This window comes from Protomyctophum parallelum, assembly GCF_964188405.1.
Source record: "Protomyctophum parallelum genome assembly, chromosome: 9".
Classification (NCBI taxonomy): domain Eukaryota; kingdom Metazoa; phylum Chordata; class Actinopteri; order Myctophiformes; family Myctophidae; genus Protomyctophum; species Protomyctophum parallelum.
In genome coordinates, this window is record NC_139706.1 from 42839080 (window position 1) to 42862438 (window position 23359).

Here is a 23359-nt window from a genome sequence, read left to right on the forward strand (position 1 = left end):
TATTAGAGTAATGTTAACTCCATACTAAACACCTGGGGGTCTATTAGAGTAATGTTAACTCCATACTAAACACCTGGGGGTCTATTAGAGTGATGTTAACTCCATACTAAACACCTGGGGGTCTGTTAGAGTAATGTTAACTCCATACTAAACACCTGGGGGTCTGTTAGAGTAATGTTAACTACATACTAAACACCTGGGGGTCTATTAGAGTGATGTTAACTCCATACTAAACACCTGGGGGTCTGTTAGAGTAATGTTAACTCCATACTAAACACCTGGGGGTCTGTTAGAGTAATGTTAACTCCATACAGAACACCTGGGGGTCTATTAGAGTGATGTTAACTCCATACTAAACACCTGGGGGTCTATTAGAGTGATGTTAACTCCATACTAAACACCTGGGGGTCTATTAGAGTGATGTTAACTCCATACTAAACACCTGGGGGTCTATTAGAGTAATGTTAACTCCATACTAAACACCTGGGGGTCTATTAGAGTAATGTTAACTCCATACTAAACACCTGGGGGTCTATTAGAGTGATGTTAACTCCATACTAAACACCTGGGGGTCTGTTAGAGTAATGTTAACTCCATACTAAACACCTGGGGGTCTGTTAGAGTAATGTTAACTACATACTAAACACCTGGGGGTCTATTAGAGTGATGTTAACTCCATACTAAACACCTGGGGGTCTGTTAGAGTAATGTTAACTACATACTAAACACCTGGGGGTCTATTAGAGTGATGTTAACTCCATACTAAACACCTGGGGGTCTGTTAGAGTAATGTTAACTCCATACTAAACACCTGGGGGTCTGTTAGAGTAATGTTAACTCCATACAGAACACCTGGGGGTCTATTAGAGTGATGTTAACTCCATACTAAACACCTGGGGGTCTATTAGAGTGATGTTAACTCCATACTAAACACCTGGGGGTCTATTAGAGTGATGTTAACTCCATACTAAACACCTGGGGGTCTATTAGAGTAATGTTAACTCCATACTAAACACCTGGGGGTCTATTAGAGTAATGTTAACTCCATACTAAACACCTGGGGGTCTATTAGAGTGATGTTAACTCCATACTAAACACCTGGGGGTCTGTTAGAGTAATGTTAACTCCATACTAAACACCTGGGGGTCTGTTAGAGTAATGTTAACTACATACTAAACACCTGGGGGTCTATTAGAGTGATGTTAACTCCATACTAAACACCTGGGGTCTATTAGAGTAATGTTAACTCCATACAGAACACCTGGGGGTCTATTAGAGTAATGTTAACTCCATACTAAACACCTGGGGGTCTATTAGAGTAATGTTAACTCCATACTAAACACCTGGGGGTCTGTTAGAGTAATGTTAACTCCATACTAAACACCTGGGGGTCTATTAGAGTAACTGTTGTTTGCTGTGTATGCAATGTAAAAATGCCCAAGTCACACAAAGTGAGTTAGGCGGCAACGTAAAAATGCTCAAATCACACAAGTGACTTAGGCAGATCATCATTTTTGAAGATTGTGAGCTTTGTGATTGGCTGAGGACATAGGCGATGATCCAGAACGATGCAGCAGCCCCAGGAGATCACCTGTATGCAGAAATCTCAATTTCGCCAAAAAATGACTTAGGCATTTATCCTATGAGGCTAACGATATGTATCATTCTATTCTGTCTCACAGCTGCATGTGGCTCTGGGGAAACAGGCGACTGAATTCAAACTGCGCTGGACCAGCCCACCAAAAAAGGAGGCTAAGAAAGGAAAAGTGAATCCATAGATGAGCTCTGATGCAGCGTGACGGCAACAGACCTTTGCTGCGCATCTCTTCCCAACTATTTCCTGTCAATATGCTGTACTATCGAGACATAGGAATACAATAAATAAATACCTTTAAAAAAAGAAATCGCCCCAATTATCTACATTGGCCATCATCTTCAGTTTAAAAGTGCTTTATTTATAAAACACATAAAACATGTGTTTCATACACATCCAACCAAATGTAGTCTATTTATTAGTTACAGCTTGAACAAAAATCAGATGTAGGCCTGATGTAGAGCATCCAACTGCATACAGACACACACACACACACTCACACACCTGCCCTCTGAGTCTGGAGGCATTTCTCTCCAAAAGCCCTCAAATATGATGTAATAGGATTAAACGTTATTGTGAATATTGTAAGCTCACATGCTCAATTTTCCATATCTCTGATTTGTGGAACGCGGGACAGTCCCGTGAGATGTGGGACGGGTGGTCAGCCCACCAATTTGCCAAAATCAGTTGAAAACCCCTGATATTGAAGGAAATAGTGGATTTATAGGTGGTCCAGGGATGGAACTATTAACTGTTTTTCAAAGCAATTCACCACAATTTATGTATTTGATGTATGTAATTTACAATACCATGTTTTTTGTTCTTGTTTACTGTAACCGCTCTGGATTAAGAGTGTCTGCTAAATGCCTAAATTGCAATTCGATTCAAAGCGTCACGACTCACAATAGGCTCAGTATAATCGTGATTTAAAATGTACTTACTTCCAAAGAAAACTTAATTTGTTTGCATAATTGGCAATACTGAGGGACACTCAGATTAATACGGTTTTAATAATCTAAAACCCCAGGCGATATCTAGTCTCAGTCATAACACAATATTGACATAATGTTTATATATCGCCCAGCCGGCTCTAGGTGGTATAGTGTAATGAGAAATTGTTTTACAGTTTTAGGGGTTAGACGATTTTCAGGAAATGCATCCAAGGGATGGTGTAAAGTGGTAATGACTCTTGATTTTGCAGTGTACATTTCTTTTTTTTTTTAAGATATTTTTTTGCGGCTTACGCCTTTTTATTGATTTTTTAAGGGACAGATAGTAGGCTGACAGGAAACGGGAGAGAGATGGGGGGATGACATGCGGTAAAGGCCGTGTCGGGTTCGGGAGTCGAACCCGCGGCACACCGCGACTGGATCACCAGTCCGGTGCCCAGACCGTTACGCTACGGCCTGGGCCTGCAGTGTACATTTCTGTGCACTTAAGTTAGTAAGTAGATAATCCTATACCGTAACTGTAACCAGAGCCTATGAACTTGGATTAACAAGGAATTCAATACAGAAATTAGCACCAGGCATAGCTTCAGGTGTGTCTGTTTGTTGTGTGAGGACAATAGGACATGCCTGTCTTTAGAACAGTGGGGGCATGGAGTACAGCCCATGCAAAACAGCCATGTCCTATTTTGCATGTGTACACGTGGGTGTGCACATGCACGTGCATGCCTGCGTGCGTGTGCAATGCATGTGTGTGTGTGCACACACTGTCAAAACTAAAGACGGTTAAGTGCAGATGCAGAATTCCATTCCAGGATTTTGTTCTGTCCTGACCCTTCAGTCTTTCCAGGTCAGTTGACTGACTGTTCCTAAAAAATAGATGGACTGGACGGTGATGATTAACATTCAATATATTTTAGTTGTATGCTTCAACAAGGTTATATCTTCCCAATGCAGAATGAGGACTGATGGATTGCATGAAATGCATGTGTTCAACAAAACTACTTTTCACATTGGACCAAGTTTGACAACTGACGTTATTTCCACTACATTTGGAATACGATCAACCTACATATGAGCAGTCTAGCCGAGATACACAGATATTGAATTCAGATTGCATAATGAATATATGAAGATTCATGATAATGATGTATAGAACTTGCAGTGCAGCAAAGTTGAGACAAATTCAACGTTCTGCTGGTTCCGTGCACCGGGGCAGATCAGGCAACCAGAAGCGTGGCGTCTGTGTGTGTGTGTGTGTGTGTGTGTGTGTGTGTGTAGTGTGCTTAGAAACTGCAAGGAGCAGCGAGTGAGTGAGAACTGTCCAGTTCTGTGTGAAGATAATATGAGAGATCAAACGGAGGGAGGGAGAAGGTGAGATGGAGATATTGTGGCACCAACTCCTTACAACGTAAAATCCTGTGTGTGTGTCAGTGATCTCTGACTGAGGGTGTAAACTCAACAGGTCAAGTGGCAGGCCGTGAACTGGACGTGAACCCATGAGGACGTTTATAGGTCAGTGTTCCCACGTGGCACACCAACGACCAGCAGACCTAGCCTCCATCCTAGATTTCAATGAAGCACACTCTGGTGGTGTCGTGCGCCGAAAATAACCTCTTGACCAACTTCATGATGCGTATACCTGTAGGGCTGTCACGACTACAACATTTATGTTGACGGTTAATTGTCATACAAATTCTTGCGAATTGTGTTTTTGGCATTGAACACTGGAACATGTGTAAACTATTTTTTTTTAATCCTGTAGCTTTGCTTGCTTTCAAGAATAGAAACCGATTTTCCAATTTTAAGACGCTAGGGCTAGGAAATACAACTGCAACAGGCGCTTCTCAATGCCGTCGCACCTCGTCAGTCGGTCTCGTCATGATCCCGCCCGTAGCTGCCCCCGATTGGTTCGACCAGGGCACGGGGCGCTTTCAGCGACAATGCCTGCGCAAGATGGAGGCTGTATTGTCAATCAACTTGTGAACTCAATACCACCCCCATATAATAAGGCGGAGCCAGGTTATTTAGTCTGGCCATGCCAGGCTACCTGAGCACAGGTGACAGTTGATAAAACCTCTCTGCACTTCAGTGGAGTAAATAAATACTATTGTTTCAGTGGAGATTGAGTTAGACTGAACATTTGAGACATTTAAGACAGGAAGAGAGAGAGGGAGAGAGAGCGAGATAAATCAAAGCTGAGGTTCATCAGCAGTCAAATTCAAACGGTGTACCAATCAGTGCATGCATGCATGCATGTGTGTGTGTGCATGCGTGCGTGCGTGCGTGCATGTGTGTGTGTGTGTGTGTGTGTGTGTGTGCGTGCGTGCGTGCATGTGTGTGTGCGAGAGAGAGAGAGAGAGACACTGAGAGGTTGTGTTGTAAACAGTGGTGTGTGGTGAAGGTACACACTTCCTCTGTCCCGTGTCTGTTTAGAGTACCATCTCCTCTCCTCCCTTCTCCGTTGGAAAGTACAACAACCAAAATGACTGGACTGGAATGAATGGACTGGATAAAGGACACCTAGTTTATACTGTGAGAGTTGTGCGAGTTTAAAACCGATTGTCGCTATAGCTTTGCTGTTTTTAGTCGTATTAGTATTCATTGATTTTTTTTTATTCTTCATTCGACATGAAGTAAGGACAGAGCTACACCTTAAAGGCGCAGTGAAACGGAAATGGTGAACAACATGAAAATGGTGTTTCAACATGAAACACCGGTCTGAAGTTTCTGAACCAATCAGAGCGTCGCATCCCTTCAGGCGATGGGACAGTAGCTAGGGACGGTAGCTATGCTAGGCGCAACAGCGTGGTGTTGTTTGTTTATAAATCATATGGTCGGCCAGCACAACCAGTTTACTGTTATGTGTCTTATTTCTTCCATATAATGTTTTCAGATACATATTCTAGCGTGATGATTAAGTTGAAAGCGAGTAATACACTGTCTGGATGTTATCTGGAATGGAAATAAAAATGGAGTATTCTGTAATCAGTAGCAGCTGTGATGGACGGACGCGCAAATATGGGAAATTAAACGGGTGAGCTTCATTGTTATTGGCTTTTATCGATGTGTATCTCTACACGTCATCACGCAGCACGTTTTCGTTTTAATAAATAAATAATGCAATCGTTTTTATGGACCTTTGATATAAAAACACACAGAAATGAGAATTTTCACATTTTTTTGGCATCCATTGTTAGGTATGCCCATATAATGACCACGGATATGGTCTAAAAGTGTGAAAAACGTCTTTTTCATTTCACTGCACCTTTAAAATAGGATTGGAGCTAAAAATGTGCGTATGAGTTTCTGCGTACATTCGCGCAAACACGCATTGTTGTTGAGCAGAACCCTCTTATCTCCATATTTTAACTTTTTGTGTTTTTTTTATAAAGGAATGCCCTACTTGATCATACTACAGCGTCACACAAAAGCATCTAAAGTAACAGATCTACAAGCCCATTTGAGCTTGACGATCTGCTACCTTTTCTATTATTGAATTTTAGATATCCTGACAGATGACTGGACATGATAGAGGTTGGTTTACATCCGAAAGAGACGATAATGATTACCGGTATGTCGATATGCATATGTAAGTACTTGTACCTGTAGTTTGATTCATTTATAATGAGCCTTGCACAGTCGGTCACTAAATTAGAGTCCAAATTATTATAATTATATTAATATTTTATGGAATTAATGATAACAGAGTTAGTCAACTCGTAAACACCTAAGGGTACACATAGCACGATGTATCCCTCCGTCTTTCTGTCTGTCTGTCTGTCTGTCTGACTCACACACACACACACACACACACACAGACACCCCCCCCCGTGGCAGCTCTACGTGTTTAGACGTGCCATATACTCTCAACACTAATATCTTCCAGCTATAGAAAATATTGAAAGCAAGTCCATTTCTTTGCATTTGTTTCTCTTTGAATTTGAACAGCAATGTCCCTATGTCCTAACCTACATGTGACTACGGTATGTCCGTTTAGAGTACCAGTAGGGGGAAAAGTGGCGCTGTTGTGCCAGAATCAGAGAGAGAGAGAGAGTGTTGCACTGTTGCCTGCTAATGAGAGAGAGAGAGAGAGAGGGGGGGGGGGGGGGGGGGGGGGGAGTTGCACCACTCAGTTCACACAGGTGTGATTTTTACACACACACGATGACTTGAAAAGGGACAAAGCAGGTGACATCACTCTCATGGCTGATTCAAAGTGAAAGCTAATGCTAGCTACAGTAAAGTACAGTAAAGACAAACATCTATATTTTACTCTTCGCTCTAAAAACAAAATATTGCCACTACTGAATGGCTTTGACGACACACACAGGGAGGAGCATGCTACCAATCTTCTTGTCACACAACTTGACACAAGTGTACAGTAAATCGCTCACAGTGGACTAATTGCATAGAGAAGTGCTTATTTGCTAGAAAGCAAACCTTTAGTTTAATTTTGGAATGTGCACGCACAGGAATATACATGCACACGCACGGACATGCTCACACTCTAGTCAAAATCTACAGAGCAAAGAATGTGAAGCGAGACACTAAATGCCTAATTCATGATCCGTCATTACGATGGTGTCGCACGCCGATAACGACGGACCAGCGAGCCCACGTGTCATGAGCTTGCGACGCCGTCGTATGATTAAGTATAAATCAGGGCTTTAAAGCCTCCAGCCAAACTCCTACAGGGTTTCCGGCTCCGCTGCCACGCTTCAGTAAACCTACCATCATCACCAGTCTATTCTGAAACACACTTCCTAAAAACACTGGAGCCTCAGTCTGGACTACTGCAAAAAAGGGAAGCGTGTCGTGCTGTGTGTCTGCATGCGCACAAACAAGAGACGGCATGTCTGAGTTTCCCCCCCCAAAAAACATTAAGGCAATCTCTTGGTGGTGTCGTTTATAGGCTACGACGTAGGACCAGCAACAATATTGTTTGTTTTGGAGTTTTGGACTTGTTGCTTAGTACAGTACAATACAACCTGGGGACAAGGGACCCCCCAGGCCCAACGGCCCTTGAGGACGTTTCATCCGGGTTTGTAACTCAGATTGTAAATGTAAACACACGGACCGCTTAGAGGGCAGTGACTCAGAGAGTGTACAAATGGAACCAGATGGACTTGTATGGATCCATCCCCTAATGAAGATAACATCAAATGGGGGTTTCTGTGGCCTAATGCTATATCAGAACTGTGGGTCTTAAAAAGGTTGACACGTCACTGTTATATCGTCTTCGTCGGGTGGAAACCTCATACAGTATGTCCAAAACTGTTACTTTTCAAGATTCTAATTTTTTAAAAAGGATCAAAAGTAGCAGATCTACAAGCTCAAGAGATTGCAGATTTGCTCCTTTCGATTTATTTACAAAAAGTTAAAGTATTCTTCCTGACAGCAACGATATGAAATAACTGTTCACATGCTAGAAAGGTTGATCAACTGAGTCTCAAAAAAAGATGTAGGGTGCAGCAGTTAATGAACTCAATGTTTATAAAATAATACGTTTTTATACAGTATGAGTATGATACAGATAAATAGCAAATCTACAAGCTAACAAAATGCCACAATGTGAGGTGTTGTGAGGTTGTAAATCGACTATTTTCTGTATTTTGGTAAGACTAAACAAATTTCATTGAAACATAACATAACTTCCCTTCAGATATCTGATAGGACAGACATAGGGAAACAGAGAGGAGTGAAGAATAGGTGTATTTAGTATCCAGGCGTTGACATTAAAAGGGACACTTTTTGCAAAAGAATATATGTTAAAAACATACTCTCTCCTCATGCCTTCGGCCTGGTGGAGACGATAACGTTTTGAAGATTTAGAACACTTAATACACTTAATATGCTTAGTATGAGGTATAAAGTACACCAGCCTTGTGTTCCTAAAACAGAAAGATTGGGTATTGGGTAAGACTGACGTTATGTATCTTTCAGGACCTTTTACTGCTTTGTCTCAACCATTACTATATGGCTCTGGTCTCAGCCACCGTGGTAGATATTTTGACATTCCGTTTATTTTTTGGAATGTTGCCACTACTGTTGGAGCAGCCATACAGGTTAACTACACAGGTTCATCCCGATGTTCTGGGCATCTTTGTAATGTTAGTGTTAGTAAAAAGCAGGTAAAAGAGTAACGTTTGAGGCAGACTAACATCAGTCACTTTTCCATTCACTGTAGTAGAAGGAGGTGCGGGGAAACCGCTGTTGTCTCCGCCTACAGGAAATACGTTGCCTGCGACCATGAGACCCGTTTCTGAATCGGTCTATAATGTGCCGTTTTCTTTGTTGCTACACAAAAAGATTATAAAATGTGTTTTATAATTAAATGGTCAACTGTATTTTTTGGGGCGAGTGGGGTGGGCATGACATTTTGGCAAGTAGAACATGACCTGAGACCTTAGTGTCAACCACTGGTATCTAATCAAACTTCTGAACCTCAAAGCTTTACTTTGGCTTTTGTGTCTTATTGTCCATGGGAAAACCTTAAGTGCTTTCCCAGTCTGCTGCCAGTGGCCTTGTGCCTATGTAGCCACTTCCCATGTGACATCATTCTGAAACCGTCTGTGGTTGGGGGTGATCAGGTGCTTGGTTGTTGACATATTCAACAAGGCAGTCATGTGACAAAAACACAATGTCATTTTACAGCTACAATAAAGATTTTTTCTGAAAACATTTGAGATTGAGAGAAATAGACAATACAGTGACATAATTTGTATTAATATTTGACCACTGCATATTACCGGAGTTTTGTGAGATGACCTGTTGCGCTGGTGGAAGCACCTGGCATAATCTAATGTAATGTACTATATATATTTTTTACCGTACAGGCGTACACTGTTAAATCCTTCTGAATTCAATGAAACAGTTTTATTGTGTTCCATGCCAATTCAAAATTGGTTTAAAAAGTTGGCTTGTAATAAGGTTAGTTAAAGGGTAAATAAATGGTGAGGAAAAAACCCAAACAGGGTGCCTGGAACCGACTCGAAGCGGATGGGTCTTTTATCAGCCTGAAGGGGTTTGTTTCTCTACAATGACCTGCTCAACATTCATCAAACCTTGCTGATGTTATGTTATGTTATGTTATGTAGTGTACAACTGTGCATATCATCAGCAGCTAAAACATCCCCTGGATAAGAAGCAGGCCATGGTTCCCAAATTAACATCCAAACGTGTCACAACTTAGAGACCAGTCGTCCGTTAAAGGAAAGACATATCTTTGTGAAAGAAGAGAAAGTGGACAGGGTGAAAGTGGGCAGGAAGGGAGAGAGTGTGCACCATAGGTGGGACACTATCAGGAAACAGCTGATGTGTGGACGTGGAGGTATGTGCGTGCATTGTTGCTGTTCATAGGGAGTCAGTGGTTCTCCTCAAACTGTTTCGTGGCAAGCAAGGACCCCCAAATTGATATATATTCAGACCTCCAGAAGCAGAAATTTGAGTTAAAAATATTTTCCACAAAATGTCACTACTCACGATTATTATTTTTTAATAACATAACTACAAGCTCATAGCGTGGCACGAATGTACATTGTTGCCAGTTTAGATGTTTTTCTCGTATATCAATATCTGTTTCTAAAACCTGGCGGCAAAATGTGTCACATTTCTCAAAAATAGCAGATCTACAAGGTCACAACGTGTCACATCGTCATGTGTTGTAAGCTTGTAGATGGGATATTTCTGAGGGTAGCCCTTGACATTGACAATGAAGGGGAAATGTATTTATATTCATATTGTCCCTCATTACGTCATATTGTCTCTTTATTGTTAATGGCATTTAATGTTTGTGTTGGCACTTGGCACCCTTTGTTTTACATCACCATTACATCACCTAATCAATAAATCAACATGAGTTAGACTTTAACCCATTCTGACCGGGCACCCATTTTGGTGTTGGCATCATGTTATGCTTTAGCTATTGAAAAATAGCAGATCTACAAGCTCATATCGCGCCACCGAGTGGCGCGATATGAGCTTGTAGGTCTGCTATTTTTTGAAAAATCAAAGAACGACTGACATTTTTAGAATCTGATCTCAGGTCAGAATGGGTTAATCAGACCAGTGTGTGTCCAGTGGAAAACTCGTATGAAACTGATCTCAGGTCAGAATGGGTTAATATATTAGCGCCCCTCACTTCACACGGGTCTGACGGGTGTGATTTTTGCTATTCATCGGGAAGACGAATTAAGTGGTTACTAGCCTATGGGTTGGGACAGTGGATCCCGAAGTGATCAATACAGCAATAGTGTTTTCGCACATGAATCCTAAAATCTGAATTCTTCAAGTGGTTAAGTTTCAAGTTCAAGTTTGATTGGTCCAGCCGGTCCAATGAGGTGATCCATCAGTTAAATGGTAAATGGTGCATTTATAATAGGGCCTTCATGGACAGAGAGCTGTACAATGTGCGACCGTTACATTTACCCATTCACCAGGTCTTCACCAGGTCAGTTAGGTTATAGAGTATTGATTGACCTACGGGTTCAAGAGTTATATGCCAAAACGTGACTACTGGTTATAGTGCCACCATGAGGGCACTAAAAAATGCAAGGTGGCATTAATTCCTTGACCTAGTCAGAATGTGCATGCAGTTTCACACCGATCGGTGCCGGAGATTAGTTGCTCAGGGGCTAAAACATAGTCTTGGCCACGCCTTTGGCCTGTATAATGTGTGTAGTATAGCTATATGATAGTAATCATTGCTAGCGTGTGTTTGCTCAGTAACGGTTCTCCCTGTCTCTCCAGACAACTCATATATCCTGTATGAAATACAGGATAAACTGTAAAGTGATTAAACAAAAAAAGAGGATCAAATTGGAACTGAAGATCCATCAAATTATCTTCTCTCCCCTGGCCTGATTAGATGAAATTGGTGTCCCACGTGAAAATGTATGTTCTATTAAAGAGCTGTATACATGGAGACCTCTGTTACTGACTCAATATTACTATAGAGCTTTAACCATAACAAAATCATAACTTATAGCACATGCAAGATATACATGTAGGGTAGGCTAATAAATATATGACAACACCAACCCATCTGTGTACAACAGTATGGCTGCAATCCTCAGCCACTACTGACTGAGTGACTGACTACTGTAAGCCTTCATAACTGGATGGAGTTATAGGTTGTTGTAGCAGAGCAACGCCTTGGACAAAAACCTCAGTCCGTCTCCAACTGCAGCAGGCCTGGACGTCTAGTTTACCGACATGGAGCACCATTTAATTTGATGTCTCTATACTGACTACAACCGCAGACTGATTGTAGCAATATGCTGTATTAAAACGCCACTATAACAGGCGCCCACATCTGACCTGAAAGAAAGGCAAAGGGAGGGGACACATCAGCCTTCAAGCAGTGTGCCATGCTGCCCCCTCTCCCCCTGCCCCCCCCAATCAGGAGAAAGTAAACAAACTAATTTCATCCGACTGAAGCTTTTTGTGTGTAAATGTAACGAGGACCGGTGTTTGTTATTTTGTATTTAAAGGCAATAAGGCATATTACACCACATTTTGATCACAAACAATAAAATAAAAAAACTTCACTGTAGCCTACGTATCTCCTTGGATCAAGACATGTATATTTGTCGAGCCTGACTTTAACTTTCGTATGTAGATTCCCAGATGAGATATGCACATGTCAAAATCGAAAAAAAATACAGCTATGATAGTCTTGATCAGAGGCTAGCTAGCCCAAATGTTTAACTCTCGTAGATGTATTTATCGATTCTGACAGATTGAAAATGTCAGAATCGATCATAAATACATCTACGAGAGTTAAAACTTTGGGCTATAATCAGAGGCTACAGTAAACTTAATGGAGAGTGCTTAATGGAGGTTATCGTGACTCGGGGAAATAAATAAGGAACAAAAAATAGAGAAAACAACAGCGTAAATCCGTGCATTATTTCACAGACCTGACCAACGTTGTGGTGAAAATGAATTTCATTATAAGTAGGCTATACTCATTACTCACAGCACGCATAAGGCATAAGCCCCGGTGACGCTCTCGCTGTCCCGCACCAGGAAGCTCCCATCCCTGCCCGCCCGGGCCAGCAGCTCCTCGGCCGCGGCTCGGCTCAAGTCCCGGTGGTACCACATCATCGGCTGCGACACCCCGGTCCCCCCAGCGCCGCTAGCGCCGCCAGCAGCACCGCCGCCGCCGGCCATGGCCACCACAGCCCTCCCTGCTTCACACCTACTACTACTGCCGCCGCCAACCTCCACACTCCTCCTCCACCACGGTCAAATTAAATATTCCTTTTAATTCACAACGCGAGGAAAAGTACAGCTGCTCCCCCGGTGGAGTAGGACTAGGAAGTTGCGACGGAGGTGTTTCTTTTTTTTGTAGTTTTCAGTGTGTCCGTTCGGGTTTGTTTGTGGGGTTTTCTTCTTGCTTTTTCCCCTTGTTGTTTTTGTTTCCCGTCCCTCCGTCAGTACAGTAGTTCAGTTCCTGAAAAGGCTCCTCGCTCTCTCCCTCAGCGCCTCCTCTCGTCTACTTCCCGGTGTCCCACCGACGGAAACCAGCGGATGTGAATCCACGCTGGAGGGAGGGAGGGAGGGAGCGGTGGCATGGAAGAAGTAAACTACCGGTACACAAGATGTTTTTTAACTTCAATAAAAGTAGTAGCAATAGCCTACTATAAACAAAAATAACTCTCGCAAGCTAAGTCTTGTATTTTCCTGTGTTTAGTTCCCCTTCCCTCCTCAGGGAAGAGGGAGGGAGAGAGAGAAGGGAGATTATCAGATTCAGAGCACGGGCCGGGGTCATTCAACATGGGGTCCGGGAACCCTAGGGGGTCCTCTGAGAGACTTACTGCAGGATGGCCAGCAAATACCAATTGTTTTGGTGGCCACAGGATCTTGTTTTTTTTTAGTTTAATAATAATAATATTATAAAAATACACAATAACATTGATTTGATCCAATATATTATTAGCAAAGATAGGTGTAAAAAACAAACAAAAAAGCCATCAAACCTGCATGGTCCTCCTGCAGCAGTTGGAGGTAACCGACAATCGCTTAAAAGAAAACTGTGAAATAAATAAGCTTCCAAGTTAGTCTCAAATCTCTCACCAGTCACCATTAAACCAATCTGAGAACCCTTTGTCAAAAAATAAAGGAAAAATCACACCCATGTGAAGTGAGGGAGGGGCGCTCTTATCATCGTACATCATCATGACGTAACATGTCTATTTTGTTCAGACACTATGACGTAAAATTTGTGTATGACGAAAATAGACACTATAAGCCAATTTGCTCAGACACATAATTATGACGTAATTTCTCCATTCATTGTCAATGGGAATTTGTGTAAGATGAAAATCTAGCGCTCCTCAAAAAACAGCACCCTCTTTTCCTTTGACTTTGACTAGTCAACAGACTGTCTTGAGAGACTATACCATTAAACAGACATAACACCAGTATAACACCACCAGGCTGCTAAATATGGTGTTGACTGTGAGCATAGCTTTGAAAGAGGAACACCATTTCTAAATACAATTTGTAACTCTGCCACTGAGGTATCTTGGTTTTGTACTGTGACTTAAGCTTTTTACTGTGATTTTAGCTTTTTTTACATTACTATAATGTGTTCTAGGCCTCTAGGGCTCTTCGCTTGTGTAAAACACTGTGAATTGCCTTGTTGTTGAAATAAAAACTTGCCCTTGCCTCCCTCATACTGGTTGACTCACAGTTAATTGCCAACATAATACAGCAAATCCTGTCTGTTTTAAAAATGCAGAGGTTTTTTTTGGTTTAGGCATGAGTTGAGGGTGTGTCGTAACACTGTTAAATCGACTTAAAATAATTTAGCACAAAAAAACATGGCTACTAAGCAATAGTGAATTACAAAACAAATAATGCAGTCACTCCTTTCTGTTTAATGAGTGGATATTTTTATTTTTCTAGTCCACCATTGTTGTACAGTAGCCTACTGTAGCTTAACTTGACCACACATGAACCAACGGCTGGAGGCCTCCCTGGCTGTCTGTATACTGTTAAACTTGAGGGAGCCAGTGTAATTACTCAACAGTCATTAAGCAATTATTTCATAAGCCAAACCACTGTGTCTTAGAAATACCTGTACATGCACGCACACATGCAAGGCACGCACGCGCGCGTTCGCACACACACACACTGACACACACACACACACACACACACACACACACACACACACACACACACACACACACACACACACACATTTATATAGGCTATATAATATTGAAATGTTGCAGATGAAAATATGTGAAGTGTGATGTGTGAGTGTGCGCGTGCATGTGTGTGTGTGTGTGTGTGTGTGTGTGTGTGTGTGTGTGTGTGTGTGTGTGTGTGTGTGTGTGTGTGTGTGCGTGCGTGCGTGCGTGCGTGCGTGCGTGCGTGCGTGAGTGCGTGCGTGCGTGTGTGCGCGCGCGCGCGCGCGTGTGTGTGTGTGTGTGTGTGCGTTTGCGTGTGTGTGTGCATTTTACTTGTATATACTTGCCAAAATGCGTTTTCGCAAGAAGTGCAGTATGCAGCAGCCTAAAGGCAGAGCCGTGCAGTGCATTGTGAGTGACCTCAGAAAGGCTGGATATTAATAGACCACACAGACCACAGCCATCCTGCTGCTATTCCTGGCTATGTCATCACACCGTGTGTGAATTACGTGTGTGCGTGTGTGTGTGTGTGTGTGTGTGTGTGTGTGTGTGTGTGTGTGTGTGTGTGTGTGTGTGTGTGTGTGTGTGTGTGTGTGTGTGTGTGTGTGTGTGTGTGTGGTAACATTAGTCGCAGTATGTCTGCATCATGCAAAGTGTAAAAGTTTGTTCCAAGATGTCATCCCAGATACAGAAAACTCCCAGTAAAATCCTCAGTGTTATGTTAACTTAACTCAGAGCGTGTATAACTTGCACTGGCTCCATTTGAACACGTACTCTCTGAGTTAAATTAACACTAAAGATTGTACAGTGTGGGAAGTGACTGGGAACTCTGCAAAACAAGGGATTAGTCACAAAATTATATCCATTTGGGAAGTGTGGACAATTGGAAACCTTGCTGAATAGTTCAAATGTAGTGTGTCCTGTGAGTGTTGATTTAAAGTGTATGTTTTGTCTATATTGTCTCTCAAATGACAGTATTTTGGAAGCATGGATAGGCCTACTACCAATGTGGCTAATAATAACATACAATTTCCATTAATTTATTGGAAAAGGAGATGTCTTAATGATTAAGACATCTCCTTTTCCAAAGAAGCTCTTCAAATTATGACTTTTTGCCCTGTTTTTATTGAATGTTTTGGGGTTTTAGGGTGTCGTTTTAGGGTGTAGTTTAGCATTATACAACCAAGACAAACTGCTGAAAATACTTTTCCAAATGCAACAAAACAAATTGTTTATTAAAGAAACTAAGACATCTTGTGGTTGGATGTATATGACTCCAATGTGGATCTCAGGCTTCATGTGACATCGGTGCATCTATGACGTATGACTCCAAATTTGAGCAAGGTTTCAGCCTGGTCGCTGCCTCTTCTTCCAAGTTAAATATTTAAAAGTATAGCACACCCGTAGAGGTAGCCTACATCTGTGGCTCACTGGCATTATGCACAAGAAGTATCGGGCCAGCGGTTTGCGATTAGCTCTCGACAGACAAACAAACAGGGTAGTAGACAGGAAACAGGCCTACAGTGTCAATCATTTGTAAACCTGAGCGCCTAGAGTGACTGAGTGCGTTCATAAGTAAATATAATATAATAAATGTGTAATTTGAAATCAGATGTTCATGTATCGTATAGGCACATGGCCCATCACAGAAATCTCAAAAAGAAAAACAACCTCCCAAAAAATAATAAAAAAAACAATCCTGAGGCCCATTCAAATCTGAAAATAGACGTGGCATCAACACATAGTAAAACATATGCCCCACGCTCGCTCGCACACACACACACACACACACACACACACACACACACACACACACACACACACAATCACTCATGCGCACAGAGGCGAATGGAAGCCCATAATTACTGAGCAGTGGAGCAGACTAACCACTGGTTGGCTTTTGGTGGCCATGTGATGCTGAGGCCCTCAATGCTGATTTGAGTGCAGTTTTACAGAGGGGGTAATGTAAGGGAAGCGGTAATGGGGCTGGTCTCTGATCAGTGCATGAGGAAAAGGGTTGAGTATTCCTTTAGGCCCCTATAGAGTGGAACAGACTGATATTTTGTGCTGTTTTCTTTTTGAGTCAGAAAAAGTTTTCAATCCAATCGCTATTGTACAATGAGGTATATAACTGGTTAAAGATGAGATATACTTTATTGATGATCTTTTTGAGTGGTGCAACTACTCCTATAGACAGCTATGTGTGTCCCTGGGTCCCTGGGTCTGTCCGAGCACAAAAATAGCGTAATAGCGTTTGTTCACCAAGTGTCACTGTTGCACAGCCTAACACACACACACAGACACACAGAGACAGACACACACGCACGCACGCACGCACGCACGCACGCACGCAGGCCAAGGATGAGGGCTTGTACAGTACGTACAGCACAAGTACAATACAGCACCACTCACTTCAGACTGGTAAGTATGGTAATGTGACCTGACTTGTGACTCTAGTCTTAGTCTAGATCAGTGGTGCTTCTGTTCTAAAAAGTATTTTTGATTCTAGACCTCAACTTGAACAGACATCAAAGAATATTGGCTATTATCGAGTATCAATCCTGCACAGATTCTGCAGCCTATACTGCCTTTATATTTTTTTAAGTAGAATTATAGGATTCTCGACCAATTGGACCCTATGGTCCCTATTGTGGGGCAAACAGGAATAGAGTGAATTATTTCCCTACTTCATCATATCTGTTCAGCTTGTGGTTAGAGTGTTCGCCCTGAGACTGGGAGACTATGAAAATAGTACACAGCATCAAGGGTTGGATTGGGGCTATAAGTCTTGCATTATAGTCATGTCCAGGGGGTGTGCTTGTACATCAAGCTGATTCACGCTACAGAAACAGGAGATGGGCCACATGGTTCGGCAAGGCTTACTATCATCATACAAGAGTGTTGCAAAATATTAGTGAAAATAGTGGATCTACAAGCTCACAACGCATCACGGTGTGACGCATTGTGAGCTTGTAGGCTACAGTATATATGTTCACTATTTTAAAATGTTTATTTATTTATTATTATGAAAAAATAAACCGTTTTGGACATACAAGGTTTCCCCCGACAGCGACAATATAGTTTACAGTAAGTGGCTATGTAACAGTAACAGACAATGATAACACAGGCACAACGTCATCACTGGATGGCATTTTATTCAGATCATCATCATTCAGGTTAAAGGACACCAAATCAAGGAGAAGAGGTGTCCTATAATTTATAAATTTACATTACTCAAACATCTTCATGTAAGGACCATCACATTGGTACGTATTATATGGGGACCAGAGAAGGATTTTCTTTGTTGTTAGATTTAGTACACCATTCTAAAAATGTGTCGGCGGAGAGAGTGAAACCTATGATCTGAAGTCATTCTCACCCATTCTCTCACTGGGATTAACATCTAGCTGGTGAAATAATAGTGAAATAAAAATGTTCCCCATTTAGCTGGGGATACCTCCGGGACCCCCTCAAGGACGCCTGGGGGCCCGAGGAGAACCAGTGGTCTAACAACATTCTATAATCGAAATAACAGGGTCAAACAAAACAGTTTTTTGTCAACCTAAATAACATAACATGTCAACATGTAACCAACATACGTAGTATAAGCATCTATGCAAAAAGACATGAGACAAGAAGGGATAGGAGGGGTGCAATCACAGCGAATGTTTGATGTTTGCTGGCGCCATTCAGGTAGTACTGGGCGACCTTGGTGTTGGGGTTTGGCCCGGTGAACCAGAGCTGCATGCAGCGACCAGAGGAATTGGTCAGCGTGGTGTACAGATAGGACTTTGACCAGACGTCTTCACACATGGACTTGGGTGTTGGGAAGAAGTCGGTCCACTTACTGCACTTGGCGTCCGCCGGACATAGATTAGTTCCTGCAGGAAGAGAGCGAAAGTGGAGGCGTCAATTTGATTTATAAAGCACTATTAAAAACAACCAAGGCTGCACAGCATACATTATAAATAATAATAACTATAACTGCATTCTGTCGAGTGCATACTTGCTTGTTGCACACTAGTAGGCCATAAATGGCCTACTAGTGCGCAAGCAGAGTGTGCAAGTACTTTCGACCGCTACAAACTGTCAAATCTCAGTAATGACTACTTGTGCCTGATACGGCAGTGGTGCCAGATTACATACATGTATACATAGGAGCATTACCTTTAATCCTCCCAACACTAAAACATATCGTCATTACGTCACCATCGAAAACCAATTACACTCTGGCATTGGGTCCTTTAATCCACATCTTTATTACGTCATCATTGAGAGCTAGTTATACATATACTATATATGTATATGTAATTAGTAAGTTGATTAGCGGTATACTGTGGTTACTTTGCGCCGTACGCACCGTCCCAGCCGTCCCGCCAATTTTGATGTGTATGCACCGTCCCAGCAAATTGTGCCTGATGCGGCAGTGGTGCCAGATTACATACATCTGTATAACTAGCTCTCAATGATGACGTAATAAAGATGTGGATTAAAGGACCCAATGCCAGAGTGTAATTGGTTTTCGATGGTGACATAATGACGCTATGTTTTAGTGTTGGGAGGATTAAAGGTAATGCTCCTATGTATACATGTATGTAATCTGGCACCACTGCCGTATCAGGCACAATTTGCTGGGACGGTGCATACGCATCAAAATTGGCGGGACGGCTGGGACGGTGCATACGAGTCCCGGGCGAAATGAGTACTTGCGCGCTCTGCTTGCGCAAGTAATAATAATAACTAGAAGTGTGGTTGCAGCAGTCGCTTACATTGGCCCCTCCCACTAATATTGTCAGCCAATTACAATGTCACGTTACCCCTGTGATCATGCGTAAGTTAGTCGGAGGGGATATATCCCCTAAAAATCATGTTTTTGCAACAAACGGTTATATTTTTCGCATTTCTATAACACTTGAATAGTTTGGTCTTCTGCCCCTGCAAACATAGATTGGTTACGCAACCAACAACAGCCAATTTGCTACTACAAACGTTATACAAAGCTCGGCCAATCACAGCGGAAGTTAGGTAGGTTACTCCGGAAGAAGAACAATAAAAAAGTGTGACAATAACTATAGTCTGGAACAACCAATAAGACGCGAGAAGGGCGAGAAGTGACCACGCCCCACGCATCTGCCTGGGTGACGGAAGACTGCTGGGTGAGCGCTGATGCTTTGGCATGGGGGGTCAGATCAACATATGGAATGAATTCTGTACTGGCCATATATGGAGCGTGTCTTGAGTGTAGAGGGTTTGATGAGGTCTGGCCATGAGTGTGTCTTGAGTGTACAGGGATTGAAGAGGTCAGATCAACATATGGAATGTCAGAACAGGTCAGCTGCATATATGGAGATCTAAGGGTGGCAGTGGGGGCAGTGTCTTGAGTCTACAAGGTAGGGCCGGGCCTTTATTTCTAGGCCTGTTGAGAACTCTAGTTTTTGACGGCTGCCGGGCGCGGCTGCACTATAATAACTTTGGGGCGGGCCCGACTAGAGTTTGAATGGACAGGTTTATCAATCAAAATGGAGACATCGAAGTGGGTCGGGAATCAAAATATGGAATGTCAGAACAGGTCAGCTCCATATATGGAGATCTAAGGGGTTGAGGTTTGAGGTCAGATGTAGAGTTGCTGGTCAGCTCCATATATGCAGATCTAGGTGATGATCCAGTCTTCTCCATGTATGGCTATCCAGGGTATATGTCACGAGGCGTAACGGACTGATGGCCATATATGGTGGCGTGACGTGTCACGAGGCGTGACGGATTGACGACCATATATGGTGGCGTGACGGAATGACTGACGGAACGACAGGTTTTGCATAATAATAATAATAATAATACATTTGATAAAGCTCACAACAGATTGCGATGCCACATGTTGTGAGGTTGTGGATCTGCTATTACTAAATTACGTGTGTGTGTGCGCAAGAACATGCGACTGCGTGTGTGTTTGTGTGCATGTCTGTGTGGACAGCACCTGAAGTCCAGTCCCATCCTTGATGCCAGTTGCTCTTGCAGGTGATGTCATCCTTGCAGTCCTCCCACCAGCTATGACAGTCTTCCATACATAAAGGAACATCCAGGATCCGTTCCTTACGCCATGACTGATCAACCTACACACGTCAGAGAGATATACACAGTCATGGTTTAGGTTTGCTCACAAATGACATAAAAGGCACTTTCATCCAAATAAAATTCCCATTTATATCGTATATGCAGCCATATGCTGCCATCTAGTGGACATGATGAGAAACAATCACAGTGATTCTCAACCTTTTTAAGGACCTCACATTTGATAAGCATAAGCATTAGGCCACACAGACTCCCATTTCATAAGATTCTTATAACTGGGACTCCAATATAAGAAAAATGTTTATTGTTATAAGACATGATGGGTCTGTCATTTGATCAGAATTCCTTTAGATGTAGAGATAACATAATATCAAAATAGCAATTATTGTACATTCTCTAGTTGTATTTGCTTGCACATGTAATAATGGGGAAGATTACAGGTGCAATGCATAACGTTTATGTTCCCGGAATTCAAGCCCTACTCTCCTGCAAGAGCAACTTTCTACCACTTTTCCAAGGAGGCATCTTCGTTAGCTAGGAGATATATTGTGTTATGAGCTTCAGCACCTTTACTTAGTAGGTGGGTCTCAGACCACCTCCAACCACAGCAGATGTAGTGTATTGACATACAGGTTGGTTAAAATCAAGTTGTATTCATTCAAATAAGTTTCATATTGCAGCTGTACAACTACTGTATCTGGGGGGCCCGAGGAACCCACTAAAGGATCCCTGGGGGTCCTTGAACCCCTCATTGAGAACCACTGACTTATTTATTTTTATATTTTTTCAACACTCCTAACAAATCCCCCATACATACAAATACAAGCACGGAGAGACAGTCATGCACACCTTTTGAATCCATGGCCCCAAGTGAGGGGAACACTCGTAGAAGCAGGTGTCCTGGACAAAGTGTTTCTTGCATTTGGCGCTCATAATTCCACAGTGGTTCCAGTTGAAGTTGTACAGGTAGGAGTTATCCTCGTGGGCCTGCTCCGTGGTGTTGGCCATGCAACAGGCATTGGTACGCCATGGCTCACACTGGAGACAAAAAAGGTAGAGAGAGAGAGAGAGAGTCAATAAGGGCACTCCATGGAACACACCTACTACTACTGTATATTGGATGAAAAGAAATATGATCTTTAACCTGCTATTCGACTACTTTTATAGGTATTAAAAGCTGAATACCAAAAATGTGTATTTGAATGCCTATAGTGGCAACCCCTACTACGGGCAAACGTTGAACTCTATAGAGCAGTGGTTCCCAAACCTTTCAGCCCGTGACCCAAAAGAGGAATTTGATGTTTCCCTGGGACACAAACTAGTGAAAATAGCCGATCTACAAGCTCACAAGGCGTCGCTTGATTTTTCTTCATGAAATTACTGAGAAAGTCATTGGATTTGCTTTTTGTTGCTTTGGGAATGTTTCTGCAATAAATAGTGGTAACAAGATAGGTGCATGGGCACCATGAGGAGTGCGTACCTCAGTGTTAAATTGTCTAATGTTTTCCGAAATGTCAAATAAAAAAATTAAATATTTGTAAAAAGCTTTTAAGTAAAGTATCGATGATTAGAACATGCTTCAACATTCTTTAAATTGCTACAAAACCTCATGTTGGGTCATAAACATGAAGTTGAAGGATAAAATTAAGTCTGATAATGATGTACCGTGCATGTTCACATCATGTATACTTTACTTACTGTAAGACCATTTTTCAAATATTTTATTTGAGTGCCCAGATGTCCTTAGCACCTTGCTTCATCAAGGGTTGAATTGGGCTGGGGGGGTCATGTCCAGGGGATGTACTACTGTAGGTCTGGAGCCTATCTCCTGTTTGAAACAGGATACTGACCCACAGTATGGGCCATTGGTTCCTTAAGGCTACTTATGTGCCATTGTATCAAAACATATCACAACATAGTTCTATTTATTATGCTATATTTCTACCTGCTGATAGAGTGCTCCTTCTGGACCAGGGTCTTCTTTATGGTGTTTGGCGTCCATACACATGTTGAGTTTGTCAAGACACAGGGACCCCCTGGACAGGGTTAGCAGCAACGACAGCACCCTCCACATCGCTCTGGTACACACAACAAACACAATAGACTCTATGCACACATGCCATTTTGGACAGAGCTTAGTTGAGCCTCTTCCCTATACTTCCTTCACAGGTGTTATCGATAGGCCTACTGAAGGCTCCTTTCAGGGCTCAGTTCAGTGCATGTTGGCTCACTGGAAACACACTGCTACACCAGTGGGTTTCAAAGTGTCCTTGAGTGGCTTCCAAATGGGTCTGTAACTCTGACAGTGTAAAAATGGAACACATTTGTACACTCTCAGATTTATAGGGGTCCTTGAAATTAAAAGAAGTTTGCACTATACACTAAATGGAACAGATCAAGCTTTAATTAATATCACCGGTAACACCTGTGACGAAAGTAGTGAAGGGGCCCGGAAGTAAGAGTTATTCTGTTCTGTGTGCATAGAGCCCATTGAATTGGGTTTTTTGTGGTTCTCGAGTTCTACAGTGCTTTTATTTGGCAGTGGAGAAAGATAGGAATTAAGGCATATACTGCCATTACTATATAACACACAAAGTGAAATC

At 42.3% G+C, this 23359-nt stretch overlaps 2 protein-coding genes across 2 annotated transcripts in view; both read right to left on the reverse strand.

Moving 5' to 3' along the window:
- The window catches only part of inppl1a (inositol polyphosphate phosphatase-like 1a), a 63195-nt gene extending 50148 nt beyond the window's left edge, over nt 1-13047 (reverse strand). The window contains exon 1 of the mRNA XM_083773436.1: nt 12524-13047. Within this exon, the coding sequence (XP_083629562.1) occupies nt 12524-12717 (194 nt within the window). The 5' untranslated portion in view covers nt 12718-13047. The remainder of the gene's footprint in view (nt 1-12523) is intronic.
- Nucleotides 13048-17945: 4898 nt separating this feature from the next.
- Nucleotides 17946-22926, reverse strand: folr (folate receptor). Its single transcript, XM_083773389.1, has 4 exons — nt 22702-22926; nt 21606-21794; nt 20662-20797; nt 17946-18568 (listed from the first exon to the last, which is right to left on the reverse strand). The coding sequence occupies exons 1-4, from the start codon at nt 22828-22830 to the stop codon at nt 18300-18302; spliced, it is 723 nt and encodes a 240-aa protein (XP_083629515.1). The 5' UTR covers nt 22831-22926; the 3' UTR covers nt 17946-18299.
- Between the last annotated feature and the right edge of the window lie 433 nt (nt 22927-23359).